The sequence below is a fragment of the Brienomyrus brachyistius genome, chromosome 9 (assembly GCF_023856365.1).
Source record: "Brienomyrus brachyistius isolate T26 chromosome 9, BBRACH_0.4, whole genome shotgun sequence".
NCBI classification, from domain to species: Eukaryota; Metazoa; Chordata; class Actinopteri; order Osteoglossiformes; family Mormyridae; genus Brienomyrus; species Brienomyrus brachyistius.
In genome coordinates, this window is record NC_064541.1 from 24,295,654 (window position 1) to 24,314,070 (window position 18,417).

General features: G+C 40.4%; 1 protein-coding gene across 4 annotated transcripts in view; it reads right to left on the reverse strand.

Annotated features, from left to right (window-relative positions):
* The window catches only part of bbs9 (Bardet-Biedl syndrome 9), a 106,982-nt gene that overhangs the window by 14,144 nt on the left and 74,421 nt on the right, over positions 1–18,417 (reverse strand). For 2 of the 4 annotated variants that reach the window (XM_049024805.1, XM_049024806.1), the window contains exon 21: positions 14,560–14,664. In XM_049024805.1, the coding sequence (XP_048880762.1) occupies positions 14,560–14,664 (105 nt within the window). Of the gene's footprint in view, positions 1–2,727; positions 5,524–10,652; positions 14,054–14,559; positions 14,665–18,417 lie in introns of those variants that run through there. The other 2 variants (XM_049024804.1, XM_049024803.1) reach the window with 2 other exon arrangements.

Sequence of the window (18,417 nt, forward strand, 5' to 3'; positions counted from 1 at the left end):
TTAGAAATTTCCTTGTTTTCCATGAAAACCTACATGAAATGTAGTTTGAATAGGAAATATACCTAAATAAATAATAAATAGAAATGGTAATTGACAAATTAAAATAATTTATAATAATAATTTTTTAATTTAAATGATTTACCCCCTGTCGACCCCATGTCGTCGTGGGGCTTCCTCCAGGGACTCCGGTTTCCCCCCACAGTCCAAAGACATGCTGAGGCTAATTGGAGTTACTACATTGCCCATAGGAGTGCATGTGTGCATGACTGGTGTGTGAGTGTGCCCTGCGATGGGCTGGCCCCCCATCCTGGGTTGTTCCCTGCCTCATGCCCATTGCTTCCGGGATAGGCTCCGGACCCCCCGCGACCCAGTAGGATAAGCAAGTTGGAAAATGGATAGATGGATGGATGGATGGATGGATGGATGGATGGGTATTCATCTAACTTTGCTTTCATCAAAGAGTCTGCATTTGCACCAATTACAGCCTTGTAGACCTTGGACATTTTAGATGTCAATTTGTTGAGGTAACGATGAGAGGGGAAAATGGTGGCACAGGAGGTAGTGCTGTCGTTTGGAAACTGGAGGGCTGCCGGTTTGAGCCTTGGTTCTTCCTCACCCCATCAAAGTGTCCTCGAGCAAGACACTGAACCCCAAATTGCTCCTAGTGTGCAGGTTGGCACCTTGCATGGCAGCCTCCGCCACCGGTGTGTGAATGTGAGGCATAAAATGTAAAGTACTTTGAGTACTCATAGGAATAGAAAAGCACTCTATAAATGCAGTCCATTTACCATTTCCACATCAGTATAGATATCCAGGATGATTTTTTTTTTCCATCGAGATCTCATGTTTTAATAGGGTTCCATTAATTCTTTTAAGCAGTGTAGTTATCCTCTAACTCAGTTGTGCACAGGAGCCTCCCTCTCCTCTTTCTATTGTGGTTAGAGCCAGTTTGCGCTGCTCTGTAAAGGGAACAGTACACAGCATTGTACAAGATCTACAGTTTCCTGGCAGTTTCTCAAATGGAAAAGCCTTCATTTCTCAGAACACTAATAGACTGGTGAGTTTCAGAAGAAAGTTATTTGTTTCTGACCATTTTGAGTTTGTAATCGAACCAACAATTGTTCGATTATTCCAGATACTCAACTGATGTTCCAGATACTCAACTGGTCCAAATAAGACCAGTGTTATTTCTTGTTTAATTAGCACAACAATGTTCATCTGTGCTAACATTGAAACAATTGAAAAAAGATTTTCTAATCAATCAATTAACCTTTTAAAATGAAAATAAAACTTGCATTAGCAAACACAACATTCCACTGGAACACAGGATTAACTGTTGCTGATAATGGACCTCTGTACACCTATGTAGATATTCCATTAACAAACAGCCATTTTCAGCATTAAAATGTGTACACAGTATTTATGATCAATCAGATGTTATTTTAATAGACAAAAATCTTGTTTTAATCTCCAAAAGCATGGATATTTTGAAATGACCCCAGACTTTTAAACGGTAGTGTATGCTTTTGATTATTTTATTTTAAGAATTATTTATGTACATGAGTGAACAAAAAGAAATTTCACGGAATAAAAGAAAATAGGCTACTATGCCTACTTTACACAGTTTTTTTACACTAGTTTTTACACATCCAGCCCAGAACTTTAGGTTAGAAGTGTTGGAGCTAGTTCCTGATATTGCTGGGGGGATAGAAATAGGGAATCCTGATATTGCGTAGGAGGAGGACATAGATATGGGGGTTTTAGAGCCGGAGGGCATAGTTGATATGGATGAACCACAACAGCATGGCCAGGGTATTGATGACAATGCTGCTAATGTAGATGCTGACAAAATACACAGACCCAGATTCAACAATACAGAAATAAGGCAGCATTTTCATTTTGATGGTATAGACCATAATGACATAATCGAATTCTACAGAGGGGTGATACAAATCTTCCGAAACATTGTGGACAGAGCTTTAGCGGGTCCAAATGATTCCATACAAGTTGAACTGCAGGGTGATTCAGTAACTGATCGGGTTACAATACACTCAAGAGGTGTAATCAATTTAGATGATTTACTTATGATGATAGAGAATCTTTCACAAAGTAAGTCAGAGATCTTTTCAGATGACACATTGGAACTTTGGAACATTGGAACCATACCCTATCAAGAAAATTATCCTGGATTGCACCAATTTAGAAGGAAGCAGAGTTTTTGGAGAGACGTGGAAGGTTTTGGCAGAGAACTTTTCCGGTCAACGATGTCTCTGAAAACTTTCAAAATAATTTCCAGGACCATCCATTTTGATGACCGTGATGATAGACCAGCTCGACGGCAGAGAGACATGCTAGCTGCCATCAGGACGGTGTGGGACAAGTGGGTGGCCGGTCTCCCCCTGTTTTACAACCCTGGCCCCAATGTCACTGTTGATGAGCAGCTGATGCCATTTCGGGGCCGCTGCCCATTTCGGCAGTATATACCATCTAAGCCTGCCAAGTATGGTATAAAGATTTGGGCTGACTGTGATGCTGCTTTATCTTATGCATGGAACTTGCAGGTTTACACAGGGAAACACAATGGAGGAGCCCCTGAGCAAAATCAAAGCATGAGAGTGGTCCTTGATATGGCTCTGGGACTTTCTGGACACAACATCACGCGCAACAATTTTTTCACATCGCAAGCTGGGACAGGTGCTGCTAAAGCGGAACTTGACTATGGTGGGAACAGCACGCAAAAGCAAGTCTGAGCTCCCTCCAGGGTTGCTGAAAACAAAGGAAAGGCCTGTCCAGTCATCAAACTTTGTGTACACGGCTGACACGACCCTGGTATTGTATGTACCAAAGAAAGGAAAAAAATTTGCTGCTCATGAGTACACTGCACTGGGACGGGAGAATCTGTGGCCAGGAGCATCAAAAGCCCGAAATGATCATGGACTATAATGCCACAAAAGGAGGGGTGGACAACCTCGATAAGCTGGTGAATAATTACAGCTGCAAAAGGAAGACCCTACGATGGCCTTTGGTGATATTTTTTGACATGTTGGATATATCCGCGTACAACGCCTTCGTCATTTGGATGTCACTGAGTCCAGAGTGGAATAAGGGAAAGCTGCAGAAGAGGCGTCTCTTTCTTGAGGAATTGGGGAAAACACTGGTGAGACCTCAAATTGGAAGACGGTGACATCTTCCAAGAACCCCAGTCTCTGTAGTTACTGTTGTTGATCCTGTTGCCGCTTGTTGTTGTTTCATTTTTATATTATTATTATTATTTTAATTTTGTCTTTCTTCGTTTGTTTTGTTTTTTTTGTGTGGCATTCTGTGTGGTACTTTTTTCTTTATTTGTTCCCCCATCATTGTTCTTCCCTAACCTCTGCTTGTTGTCTTCTTTATATATATGAAAAAGAAAAAGAAAGAATGGGTCGTTCTGAAGAGCTCAGGGAAATCAAGTATGGTACTGTCATAGGATGGCATAAAGCTCATAAAGTTTCTATCCCGGATATGACATTAAACTACATCAAGCCTAGCAAGCAGTCCAACTTGCAGGGCAACTCACAACTGCTTGATTAAAACAAGCTACAAACAAGGTACTCTTCTGCTCTCTGCGGGAGTAGCGGTGCTGCAGCCGCCCACATCATGAAGGGGATGGGGGAAAGCCTTTGGAAGACCCATCCCTGGACAAGTCGAAACCGTCAGAGAGCTAATCGGGTCCCACTCTGTGGCGAACCCATCCAGGCAGGAACGTGAAACGTCTTGTCTCTCTAGCAAGATGACCATCTTCCTCTGCTGTCGGGGAAGCTTTGTAAACTCCGCATTTCAGTGGCAGCACTCTCCGAATTACAAAGACTAGGAAGTGGTCAGACTTCTGTAGGTAGGTATACCTATTATTGGTCTGGTCAGTCTGACGGCTGCCATACTCAGGGAGTAGCTGTTGCTATAACGGACCAGCTCTTCTCGATGGTATGTGATATCACTCACTTCATGGTGAGTGATGTCTCGTGGAGGGAGACATTTTACTCGCAACGTCGCTTGGTGGTTGAAGGGTGCACACGAGGTGACATTTCTCTGGTCATGGATGACTTCCATGTGACCACTGGCACTAACAGGGCGGGCTATGAGGATTCAGGATGAAAGTGGTTCCATATTCCTTAACTTTGCAAAAGGTCATTGGCCGCAGGGATCTGTGGTATCCGGGGTGAACTTCTCCAGGCTGGTGGTAAGGCTGTCCTCCTGGCATTGCAGGCAACTCTAGGGGTACAACACTGATTCTGGGGTTTGCCAGGGGTGTGTTCTTGCTCCTACTCTGTTCAATGTTTGTATGGACTGGGTGTTGGGCAGAGTTGTGGGGTCCTGCAGCTGTGGGGCGGCTGTTGCTGAAGAAAGATTTACTGATCTTCACTTTGCCGACAATGACGTGATCTTAGCAGAGCCAATGGAGGCTCTGATTGGGGCTCACGAGAGACTGAGCGAGGAGTCTGAGTGTCTGGGATTGTCGTGGATAAAGATCAAGATCCAGACCTTTAATGACTTCTTAGGCATAGCAATCAGTAGTGTGTCTGTCTGCGGGGAGAATGTCGACCTCGTCGAGAGATTTACATCCCTTGGCTGTGACATTCATGTCAGCTGAAGACTGGAGAGCATGGGGGGTCATGAGGTCGCTGGGAAAGGGTGTGTGATGCTCCCAATATCTATGAAAGGGAAAGCCATCGGGAGTTTCATCCTCAGACGAGTCGAAACAGTCAGAGAGCTAAGAAGGTCAGACCTGATGGGAATCAGACTTTGTGTCACCTGCTGCATGGAGGCACTTGGGTCCCAGTTTGAAGCAGCCCATCCGGATAGGCGCATGGAACGTCTTGTCTCTCTGGCAAGACAACCATCTTCTAACATCCAGGCATTTAATGACTTCTTAGCATAGCCATCAATAGTGTGTCTGTCTGTGGGGAGAATGTTGACTTTGTAGAGAGATTTACCTGCTTCGGCAGTAACATTCATGTCTCTGGTGATTCTTCCTATGAAGTCAGCAGATGGATTGGAAGAGCTTGGGGGGTCATGAGGTTGCTGGAAAGGGGTGTGTGGTGCCCCCGATATCTTTGCAAGAGGACGAACATCCAAGTCTTTAGAGTCCTGGTGCTCCCTGTCTTGCTGTATGGCTGAGACATGGATGCTATCCAGTGAGCTAAGACAAAGACTAAACTCCTTCGGTACTGTGTCTCTTTGGAGAACCTTTGGGTACCGCTGGTTTGACTTTGTGTTGAATAAACGGTTGCTAGAGGAGTCCTGAATGAGGCACATTACCTGCATTGTGAGGGAGCGTCAGTTATGGCAGTATGGCCATGTGGCGTGTTTCCCTGTGGGTGATTTGGCTTGCAGGATCCTCATTGCCGAGGACCCAAGTGGCTGGACCAGGCCAAGGGGACGCCCACATAACGAATAGCTGTGGCAGATGGATGGCCATATCCAAAGGGTGGGACTAGACTGTGTATCTGCCTGGGGGATCGCTGGCCGGGATCCCAAGAAGTTTCTCTGTTTAGGAAAAACAGAAGCTCAGCCACATAGTGGCAGATGATGTAAAGAAACAAAGCAGGATCACTGAGGCACACAGTGAGTAAAAGTCGCCAATGCTTTGACCACTCAATTACTGCAGAGATACAAACTTCCTCTGGCATTAAGCCAAGCACAAAAACCAGGAGCTTCATGGAAAGGACTTCCATGGCTGAGCTGAATGCAAGCCTCACATCACCAAGCACAATGGCAAGCATCAGATGCAGTGGTGTAAAGCACGTTGCCACTGGACTCAGGAGCAGTATGTTGTGTAAAGTGACAAATCATATTTCTATTTCTGGAAATCAGATGGACAAGTCCGGGTTTGGCGGATGCCAGGAGAATGTTACCTGCTTGACTGCACTGTGACTGTAAAGTTAGGTAGAGGAGGTTGGGCTAGGCCCTTTAGTTTTAGTGAAGGGAACTCAACACTTCTGACAATTCTGTGCTTCCATTTTTTAGGAAAGGTTTGGGGAAAGCCAAACCTTTTCGACTCCAGCTTGACTGTTCCCTAGTGCACAAAGACAGGACCATAAAGACACGCAAGAACTTTACTGGTCTGCATAAAGCTCTAACCTCAACCCCATCAAACACCTGTCGGATGAACTACAACAGAGATTGCATGCCAGGCCTTCATGTCCAACATCTGTCCCTGACCTCACAAATGCTCTTCTGGACAAATGGACAAAAATTCCCAAAGGCATACTCTAAAATCTTGTGGAAAGCCTTCAGAGAAGAGTGGCAGCCATTATAGAGGCAAAGAGCAGACCAAATCCATATTCATGCCTATGGATTTAGAAAAGGGATGCCATAAAAGTTCCTGTAGGTATACTGGCTAGGCATCCCAATATTTTTTTCCATATAGTGTATTTGCATGAACAAAGAAATGGACAGGTGTTCCTATAAATGTGGCCGGTGAATACATATTGCTTTTTTTTTTCTTCAAGAACAATACTAAGAAAGAGTAATGGGATCAACTTACAGTAAAAATAGTCCAATAAAGAAGTTGTGACACATGAATGTGTTACTCTCCTATTTTGGGCTAAACACTAGTTTCAGTGACTTTACCTGTAATAAAAGGCTATTTTCTATTGCCCTTTCTGTGGGAAAAGTACCTTCAAATATGCAGCTAATGTTCCTATTAGTACCAGAACTAAGATCAAATTTGCTAGTAATTCTTAGCAGCACCCCATCTATCCAAAAACTGCCTAGTAACACAAACCCATTAACAGCCCAATATTATTATACTCTTATGGTTCTTTCCACCAGTAGTGACAAAAGAACCATGTTGACTCATCTGGAAAATTCATTCAATTTGTATAAAGCAGGACTGAGACACACTCTTTATGAGCTTAGGGGTTTCTGCCTAATAAATTCCTCTTTGTCCATAAAACAAGGTCTACACAGATTATTTGTGGATTATTCTTTATACCACTTTCCCCTTTTATTTGCTAAGATTTAGTAATGCACATAAACTAGTTCTTGGTCTAAAGTGCAATGAGTGTCTCTGGTCTTTTATGCCGTATGCTTTCTTATAACTGAAACGACAGTACAGTAAACAATATAAATACCAAAGTATATAAATATGGCCCACCATGGATATAAATATAAATACCCATTTTCTAACCAATTATCCTGGTTAGGGTCATCCCTTCTGCGGAAATGTATTTTTTGCTGCTATTGATTGACAAGAGGAAGTAGATAAATCTGTACGAATACCACAGAAATATTGCTCCCTACATAAATAAGCTTTATAAATATGTCGGAATATTCAAAAAAGCAATGAACCACAAGATACTGATATATAATATATATTTTTCCCAATAGAAATGAATGAGTGGTCCCCATAAAGATATGTTTACTCGACATGTGCGTGTGTGTGTGTATACAGTATATATAATTTCACTCCAGCTGACATTTCTGTGGGGTGGCATGGGGGCTTAGTGGATAGTGCTGTTGCCTGACACCTCCAGGGCTGGGGCTCTGAATCCTGTCCCCAGCTCTGTGTGGGTATAGAGTTTGCATATTCTTCCCAAGTTGTGTGGGTTTACTCTAAAGTACTCCAATTTCCTCCCACAGTCCTCAAATATGCAGTCTGGCTACACTTCTCTATGAATGCTATAATAGACTTTCAGCTTATCCAGTGTGTACCCAGCTGTGTGTCGCATGGGATAGTCTTCAGGTGACTTAGAAAATGGACGATATTGCTGTGTATTTTTTTGGTGTGGTTTCAATCATCTTTGAAAATTAATGTAGAACTGCAGCTTATTTCAAAATAAGATGAAAGGCCCTCAGAAGCCGTGTCATAAAGAAAAGTCACAACACAAATTTAATAATCTTCCTGTGCCCAGTTTATTATAATATAAAGCAGTCTTAAGCTGCACTCTGGTCTCTCACATTTGGTTCTTGATATCCCACACAACCACCCACCAATAGATCTAAAAAACATCTTGTTTCTCCAACCAACTTAACTATTTCCCAGATTCCATCTGGTTGGTGCCACAAAAAAGAGCTTGCTGTAAGTTCTACCCATTCTAGTTGTTAAAATTCTCATTGTACTCTCCTTTGTGAATCTATTTTCCATCCAACCAGAGAACATCTCACACTGATCATATAAGATTGGCTTTTGTTTTTTTTTCTCTTTCAGTTGTATTTAAGTTTCATATTGTATAGTACTAATAAATGCATTTTGATTTATTTGTATTACGTTTGCTAATTTTGACAATTTTTATCATAAATTGTACACTAATATGCTGGATATTTTAGGTATACTTATATCAAATTTCGCTTCTTTTAAATAACATAAGAAATTTACAAAGGAGAAGAGGCCTTTTGGCCCATCAAGCTCATTTGGGGAGAACTCAACTAATAGAGCTGTTAAAATCTTATCTAGCTCCAATTTAAAGGGACCCAAGGCATTGTGTATTAGTATTAGTGTATTAGTTTGCACTACACTAACAGGAAGTCTATTCCATACTCTAAAGAGGTGCTTTCTCAAATCTAGTTTACAATGGCCACAAGTTCTTGTGTTTGAACTAATACTGAAGTAAATATTTGGTTGAACATCATACAGACCTGTTAGACCTGGATCATGTCCCCCATTAGTCTCTTTTACTTGAGGCTGAACAGATTCAGCTCAGCTAACCTCTCCTCATAAAACATTCCTCTAAGACCAGGAATCATTCTTGCAGCCCTATGTTAAACTCTTTCTAAGGCAACAATGTCCTTTTTAAGGTAAGGTGACCAAACCTACACACAATAGTCTAGGTGGGGTCTTACCAAAGAATTGTATAGTTTTAGAATCACCTCCCTTGACTCCACACACCAAGAGATTTAACCTAACATCCTATTGGCCTATTTAATTACTTCCCCACACTGCTGCGTAGGATGGTTTTACTTAAGCTTGCTTGTATTTTCAAGAAGTAGCATAAGCATAATTAGCCAGATGACGCATAATAAAAATAATAATAAATCTTAAATACAGTAATTCCTATTTTGCAATAGTGAAGCACTGCAATGATGAAGGTTTTAGGGCTGAAGATACACTGTATGTCCAGAGCAGAAAAGAATTTGGGTAAGCAGTAGCACCCCTGGTGTTTAGACTCAACTCCAGAAATATTGGCACCCGTCAAGAAAGTGAGCAAAAACATTAATGTAATATAGAAAATGCATTCTGAAATTAAGTCAGGATTTCATGATATTAAGAATGGAGAAATTGCTAACTATTCATTTAATAAAGATTATTACTGCAAAAGTGTTATTTTATCTTTGGAAAAGTTTTTTTTCTGTCAAAAACGTATGTAAAATTATTGGCATAAGCATAAATTATTGGAATAATCTAAATAGAACCAATGGAATTTGCCTCTTTAGGGAAAAAAGTTTCTTGATATTACTTTTAGTGTTTAGTAACTTTCACTGGGGTATGAATATGAAGTAACACACAGGTAAAATCCTTTTTGCTTTCCATCAAAATGAACAAAGTGAAAGAGCACTCAACTCAAATAAGGAAAAAAAGCTTTTAAGCTGCATAAGTAGGGGAATGGCTACAAAAAATGGTAGTCAGTTGAAATTTCCAGTTAGCACAATCAGAGCTTGAAGTGTTAAGCATGAACCTGGAACTGTTGAAAATTTCCCAGGAAGGGGACCCATCCACATATCACCTCCATGCACAGTGAGGAGGATGCTAAGAGATGCAATGTGGAGCTCCAAGATCACAGATTCACAATTGCAGTGTTTAACTGAATCTTGAGGGTTTACTGTTTGAAAATCAACAGTGAGACACCACCTCTATGACCAGAAGCTTTTTGGATGAGTTCCATGAAAGAAGCCCTTCCCAAGACCAAGATAAAAATCCCAGTGTCTGAACTTTGCCTAGCAACATTAGAGTTACAACTGGAATTGTGTGTTATGGTCAGATGTGGCAAAAATTGAGCTTTGTGGCTACGCACATTTTCGTCATATTTGGCAAAAAGGGGGACTGCATACAAAGAACAATATACCCACAGTAAATTATGGTGACGGTTTTTTGATGTTTTGGAGCTGTTTTGCTGCTAGTGATCCAATGTCTCTTGTTCAGTTCAGTGGCATAATGGATTTAATTTAATACCAGATCATTTTAGCCCAAAATCTTGTTGACTGCCAGAAGGCTGAAACTATGCCATGACTGAGTCTTCCAAAAAGACAACGGCCCAAAGGACACATTAAAATTGACAAAGAAACGGTTGCAGCAACACAAAATCATGGTACTGTAATGGCCCTCTCAGTCTACAGACTTGAACTCAATTGAAAATCTGTGGTCACTATTTTAGAAGACAGTTCACAAGAGAAAATCCAAAGAACGTCAATGAGTTGGAGATGTTCTGCGTGGAAGAGTGGTCCCATCTACATGTGTTCTCCAACCTTGTTAAACACTGGAGAAAGAGGTAGAGTGCTGTCATTCTTGCCAGGAGAGACTCCATCAAATACTGAAATTTGGGGGGGCTAATAATTTTGGAATCTGCATTTTTGATAAAAATTTGTATTGCTAAATGAAAACTGTATTTTGCTCCAAAATTCTGCTTGAAATAAAAGCATGAGGGTTACCCATTTTTTTAACCCTAACAAATCACCTCTTGCATGTGTGGTTCTTTTTATACAATAATTTTAGCTCACTTTCATGAAAGCACCCTTCCAATAATTCTGGAGTTTACATTTACATTTACAGTATTTGGCAGACGCCCTTAGCCAGAGCGACTTACATAAGTGCTTTAAGATGCTGCAATGAATTTTTCCGATACTAGCTCAATAAGGACCCAAGCTATGAATACCATCTATCCGAACACTGTTGAGAAAGTGCAACAATTTTTTTTTTTTGTACACATACACACACACACGGAAAAGAGCTGAGTAAAAATACAGAGTACTACTTCAGGTATTTCTGAAAAAGGAAAGTTTTGTAAATCCTGTCCAGTCATTATAGGTTCCTGTATCATCCATTACCGGCTGCAAATTAGGTCACGTCTGAGTGGCATCCTCTGACTTCTTAAGTTTCTAAGACATTGCACCTTCAACCTTTTTTCTCCAGCATATTTAATCATCCCAAGGTTAATATGAACTGGAAAAAAAACCCTGGAAAAACCTATGAACTGTTAAAACCCTAACAGACACAATTTTCTATTTTGTTTCTTACCATGACAGCTTCCCAAGATGATATAGGACCAACAAGAAAATAGCTGAACATGAAAGGTGATGGCTATTTACCCATCTTTCACCGCTGATGATTGTACTGTACATGTAGAATATACTCCGCAAGAACCACAGACATTTTTTATAATATGACACAGGAAATGGAGTTTTTAATATTTTATGAGTGGTATCACTTTTACAGAACATTGCTGACTCATAATCCACAACATACCTTTCACAAACTGAAAAGAATATGGAATACCAGGAGAGAATGTGTGTGCCAAGCATCTCACTGTCCTTTTGAAAAATATCTACACTGGACAAGAAGAGACACTCAGGACTGAATATGGAGAATTGACTGGTTACAGATTGTTAACGGCATTAGACAAGACTCCATACTAAGTAGAACTGGAAGAAGACACTGTGAACACAACATGGTGGAAGAAACATCAACAACATTTGATATGCCAACACCACACATTGCAGAAAATTAGCAAGATCTGGGGAGTTAAAGAACAAACTAAAAAAGACAATGGCTATGACTAAAAGTAAACGGTATGACCAAATAAATGGTAGATAGCTTTACTCTTCACTTTTGACAGTGAAGACATTAACGAACGATGCCAAGAAACTTTCAGACTGGAACTTAGCAAAGATGCAGGGAATGACCTAGAAAACTATAACAGGGACTGTCGTTAATGACAGCATTGTATTCCCCAGACAGTCTGTCACCTGCTATGCTAATCTAATCTGTACTCTAATCTAATGTAATCTAATCTTATTAACACAGTTAATAAATGTGTTTTTACCTAAATGCTCTGAGTCATAGATGTGGCATATAACCCAGAAACTACACCTACTGTATTAATTTACTGCACATACCAATTCCATGCCAATTTGCTGAATCTTTTCCCACCATTTAGGTGGTTACCTGTACTTATTCGTGTAGTGTTAGTTGTCTTAAAGTCCTCCTAATGGAATCATGTCAAAACTGCCCTTTTTTGCCATCATTATGTGGTGTTGCCTCAGTTTTGGGGCAATCTGTCTCAAAGTTTCATCAGTTCCAGTATGGCACCCATACAATACTTCTAAAAACTTAGAGAAGGATCCATGTGTTAAAGTGTCATATATATTACTCATACTTTTTATATTCTGTTTGTTTCTCTTTTTCACTATGACCAACATTTCCGAGACATAACAATAAGAAATATAACAGATACACTAATGGTCTGGATGGAGGGGTGAGGGACTTTATTTTGCGTGATGGCTGAACTCACATTCTGGGGTGGCTTTCCAGAAAGGTTTGTAATGCTAAGTGGTTAGTTATCTTATACTTGAGACTGATTGTAATTAGCATGCATTTCCAGAAACCCTTCGTAACGAAATTAGTTTGTTATCTCATTCATAGATATATGAGTGCGCCAACCTACTCTGTATTTTCTACGTCATTCTATATTTGAACATAGACTGTAAAATAGCGTAAAACTGGCTTATTGTTGTAACACCTGGACGCAATTTCAGGACATATCAGGGTTATGCCCCATTCAGAACTGACTTGCTAATTACCTTGAAAATGAAATTCAGTTCATAAATCAGTTGAAATCATGGTGCAGAATCACAATTCAACTTTGAATATAATGAAGTAGAATTAAAATGAAATTGATTTCACAAAAATTCATATGCATAGTGTAACTCCAGCTTTAACAATGCAGCTTAATATTTCAATATAAATTACACAGCATGTTACAAGGTAATATGCAACTATCGAGGACATTTTACAGACATTGCCGCCAAGTGGCCTTGGAGTGCACATGATGCACATGGCCTAGGAGTGCACATGATGCGCATGGCCTGGGAGTGCACATGATGCGCATGGCCTGGGAGTGCACATGATCTGGTCCAGCGTAGGAGTACGTCAAATGGCAAAGGATGGTGCATTTGCTGATGGCTGGTTATTGGGACACATCAGACATCCTCTTAGCTAGTACCTGCTGGTTCCAATGTTGGATACCCAAACTGTGGCTGAGGAGAGGTGTAGCACTGCACAGCAAAGAACGCACACTGCTATAGAAGGTGCTTTTAGTATTGGAAGATGTCATTCTGGTGCCTACACAAGTACATAGAAACTCTAAGATTTTACCCTGCATGCTGCTGTATTGATCTTGTTGCATGTAACATTGCAGTAATTATTTTATTAAAATATATTTTAACCACCTCCCTAATAAGTTGTTTTAAGGCTTCTATTGAGAAGTGTTACTTCCTTTTCCTATTGCTGCTCACCATTGCACTTTTTTAATAAAGACACAACATCACATTTGAAGCTTATTTTTATATTTTCAACAAATAGGTTGATTTATTGTGTTCTTAATTATGGTTGCTTTGATGTTTTTCATTGATTTTCTAATTAGTTTTTTTTACATTTGCATATGTCTGGAAGTACTACGTAAAGTTTGTTCATTAATTCTGGAATAATGAAGGGTTTCTGGAAAAGCACATAGACCTCACTCGTTCTTTACTTACATTGTTCATTATCTTGTTCGTTATTCACTAAGATCGATAGCTTTCTGGAAAGTCACACCTGAATAGTTAAACATGGTTAACTGCTCTCCCTTTAAGACGCACATGCACACACACGCAGAGTTGAGGGTGAAGCCTGGGGTCTGTGCGCAGGGTCAGGCTATTTACCCATTGGCCCTGAAGCAATTTTTTGTGACGTGTCATAATGCAATTAGGTTCACCAGAACCACACCTGTTTTTTCTTGTGCCACCACTTGTATTAGGGCTAAGTGACATGATTAAATTCCCCAACAACAAGTTTTGTGTCTGTGGGGGGAGAGGAGGTTGAAGTCTAGCAAGAAAAAAAAACAATATAGACCTCATTATGTACAGTAATATTCAGAAAATCAACTGGCACCCCAGAGTTTAAGAATAACTGACCTGCACAATGTTTCTATATTATCATAAATATAGTAATATATAATATTTGTTACATTTCATCACATGTTGTATGTGTACAGCTGTGTATGTGACAAATAAACCTCTTGAATCTTGAATTATTACAGAATATTACAAAATTCAAATGTGTATGAGTTTGGCTGATCTTTCGTGTTTCCATAGCAATTACATCTGGTAATGAAACCCAACTGACACTAATTGGGAAAGTTTGGGAGAAAAGCACTCCCAGGGGAAGGTACTGGATACTGAACTTTGTTTGGGTTGACAGTTAGTTTGAGACAAAACTTTCCAATGGCTTATTATTTATTTATACATATTTCTAAAATATTGACCATAACTCAATATAACTCAAGTTATATTGCTGGTTTAATTTGAATGGTGATCTTCACAAAGCCATACCTGAAATGCTTTTCTTAGCAGACTGCTTCTTCTTCACTAATTGTGCGGCTGACACCTGCCTCTCTGTAGGCTCAAATTCTACTTCAGAAACAGCTTCAGAGTCCCCTGGGAAAAAATAAAAATATATAATAAATATATTGGACAGTACAAAAATGTATTAAATATCTCTATAAACAAGACCAATGTCATTTTAATACAGGCATATCAAGTGAAAGACGAGTGTTCCACTATTAGTGACTGGGTCGAAGTTGAAACAGCATATGGCTCTGTGCTGGTGATCGGAAGGGTGCCAGTTTGAGTCCCATGGCTGGTAAAGTAATCATATCACTAGTGGGGCCCTGAGCAAGGGTGCTAACCTCAGGGGTGCGGGACACTGGCTAAGCCTATGCTCTAACCCCAAGCATTACTCAAACCTGCACAAGTCAAGACCAAGGTGAGATATGTGAAGACATTTCACTGCACTCACTCCCTGGCATTCTACTGAATAGACCAAAGTGATACATTTATTCAGAGCACTAAATCCAGATCATCAATTTCACCCATTAAAGAAAATAGTTTTATTAATTTGTCTAGAATAGCATAACTTAAAACTTAGTTTTAAGTTAAAATTAAGGCCAGTTGACAATCACAGTATAAAATTATTTATAAACAAATAAAACTACATCCCATTCAGGATATTGCCTTGCTCATATACTATGCAGCCAAAGTCAGACTTCAGCTCCCCTGTACAGTATACTATTTAAATGACCTCTATGATAGTGGTGCCAATCTGGAACTTATTAGCTTAAGTTTCATCTATCCATCATCCATAACCACTTATCCAGTACAGGGATGTGGTGGGCTGAAGCATATTTTGGAATGATGGGAGGAAAGCTGTACAAACACAGGGAGAACATATGAACTCCACACACCCAGAACAAGAGGTGGAATTGAAACCCCCAACTGTGGAGGCGTAAGGCTACAGTGCTAACCGCTAAACAATCAGGCTTCCCAGGAAGTAAAAATAATCTGTGACAGCCTGTACTGCATAAGTGGTATGGAATTGGATGGACTTAAACAAATAAGAATAAAATAGTAAGTATTAGGTGGGTCACTGAAATATTAAACAGTACAAAGTGATAATGGCTTTAATTTGAATTACCAGAACAATTTATCCCGGCCGATAAGTATTCCTTTCAAAAAACATGTTCCTTTCTCCTTTTTGGCATCTCAGATTGAAATAGCAGAGCCGAAACCACTGAAAATTGGATTGTGCTCAAGCATCTTAAAAAAATGACGTTCAGACTGCTGCTGGTGAGAGAAAACCCACCAATGTTATTACTGCTAAAATAGCACTGCACAGGAAATAGTGCCCAGGAAAAGCATTCAAACCCTCAAATTATTTTCATGTTGTGTTGCTTTTAAGCTTTAATTCATACCATGTTGAATTACAAAAGTTTGGACGGACAAAATATGTGTGAAATTCCTCTTACACTATCTGGATGGAAAACCCATTTAAAAAGGTGTTAAGAATACTAAAAGAGCATTCCACACATCCGAGACTAAAATGACATAAATCAGGAACATTCTACATTCTAACTAAGCACAATCCATCCATCCATCCATCCATTTTCCAAACCGCTTATCCTACTGGGTCGCGGGGGGGGCGGAGCCTATCCCGGAAGCAATGGGCACGAGGCAGGGAACAACCCAGGATGGGGGGCCAGCCCATCGCAGGGCACACTCACACACCATTCACTCACACATGCACACCTACGGGCAATTTAGCAACTCCAATTAGCCTCAGCATGTTTTTGGACTGCGGGGGGAAACTGGAGTACCCGGAGGAAACCCCACGACGACATGGGGAGAACATGCAAACTCCGCACACATGTGACCCAGGCGGAGACTCGAACCCGGGTCCCAGAGGTGTGAGGCGACAGTGCTAACCACTGCACCACCATGCCACCCCTAAGCACAATCATAATCTGTTAATCCACATGGCACCATACTGGAACTACATAAAAAAGTCCCTCTAAACTCCATCCACCTTCTGCTGCTTATCTGGGTCTGTGTCACAGGGAGAGCATTCTAAGCAGAGAAGCCCAGATCTCCCTCTCTCCCTTCTTCAGAGGTATACCAAGGCATTCCCAGGCCAGGAGAGAAATAAAGTTCCTTCAGAGTGCTCTGTGTTTACCCCAGGGTCTCCTCCTGGTCTTGGATATGCCCAGAGCTCCTGCCTAGGAAGGCACCTAGGAGGCATCCAAGACAGATGCCCAGACCATCTCAGCTGGTTCCTTTCCATGCAGTTCCTTTGAGCCCAGATATCCAAGCTCCTCACCCTATCTCTAAATGTAAGCGCAATCACCCTGTGAAGAAAGCTGATTACTGGCACTTGTATCCGCAATCTCATTATTTTGGTCACTACCTGTAGCTCGTGACCATAGGTGAGGGTTGGAAAGTAGATCAACCAGTAAAAACTGGTTTATACTTCCACATCGAACTGATGCGATAAGTATGGTGTAGTCATGGATCATAATGGCCCTCGCCATAGCCTAATGTGCACCTACCCTGAAATGTAACTACACATCGTGGCGACGCAGACTTCACGGACTGCGATTGGTCTGTTTGGTAGCATTTTATTTTTTATGGGAGTGAAGAAAGCGTTCATCCCAGGTGTACCTATATCGTTGAATAAAACTGAAGAGCTATTTATATCTACCATTACATAACCCACCCTGGGCATCATAACAAGAGGTCTAGATGGAACTCTCAGCGCTAATTTCACTTACCTCCATTAAGTTTATTCGTATTTTACAAATTGTAAAAACGTAGTACAGACACGAACTTTGTAGTGACTTTGGTGTGAAGTGACTTCGTAGGGGCCGGACAGTTTTCCAAACTTGTCTAAGGGAAGTTAGAGGGGATACACCATACCATACTAATGGCGTCAGTTCGATGTACTGCTACAGCAAGAGTTGACATCAATAAAATATGTTTTCAAATGTTTTTTTAAAAGCATGTTTTTATTAATTATTATTAAGAAATCATTTGCATTTAGCTTGAAAGTACAACCGACGTCATTAGATTATTAAGTGCAGCGGTACAGGATAAAACTTACCACTATTGAGCTAAAAGTACATTAACAATCTAATACAATGTCTGTTGTACTATCAAACCAAACGCAAATGATTAGCCATGAGTAGTTCTTCCTATGCTTGTGGGCATCCATCTTCTTCTTCAGCAATAAGGATAGACTAGAACACTTGCAAGCATAAATGCTGTCCCTGTCAGTTCCAGAAGAATTGCAACCTTGGTACATACAATGCCTATAGTACCTATGGTACTCCAAAAAAAACCCACACTGGATAGAATGCCAGTCCATCACAAGGCACATACACAGCAAGCAACTGAGAGATGTGACAGCACATTTTTAAACTGCAATTGGAAATATACATAATATATGGAGAACATTACAAATATAAGATCTTCCTGAAATACAATTAAAAACACGTAGACAACTTGTTCAATACAGTATGCACAAACATGGCCAGACCATGTTTGTGTGTGTTGTGCAAGGGTATTATTTCAGGAAGGTCTTATACCACCATGGCCCACAGGCTGACACACACACAGGCTAAGTCTAACCCTAAGTCTACAGGTTGAGTTAAAAAACATTAGACTCTCTAAGAGGAATGTCGAAAGAAAAATAGCATTGGAGGCTGAGAATGACAATAAAATTTCTTCCAATATTTTTACTCCAACAGAGCTCTAAAAGCTGAAATCACTAATTTGCAGGATAGTAAGGGCCTTAAAATTGAAAATGAAATTGCTATGGTAAATGAGTTTAATGATTATTTTATATGAGTGTTCACAGTA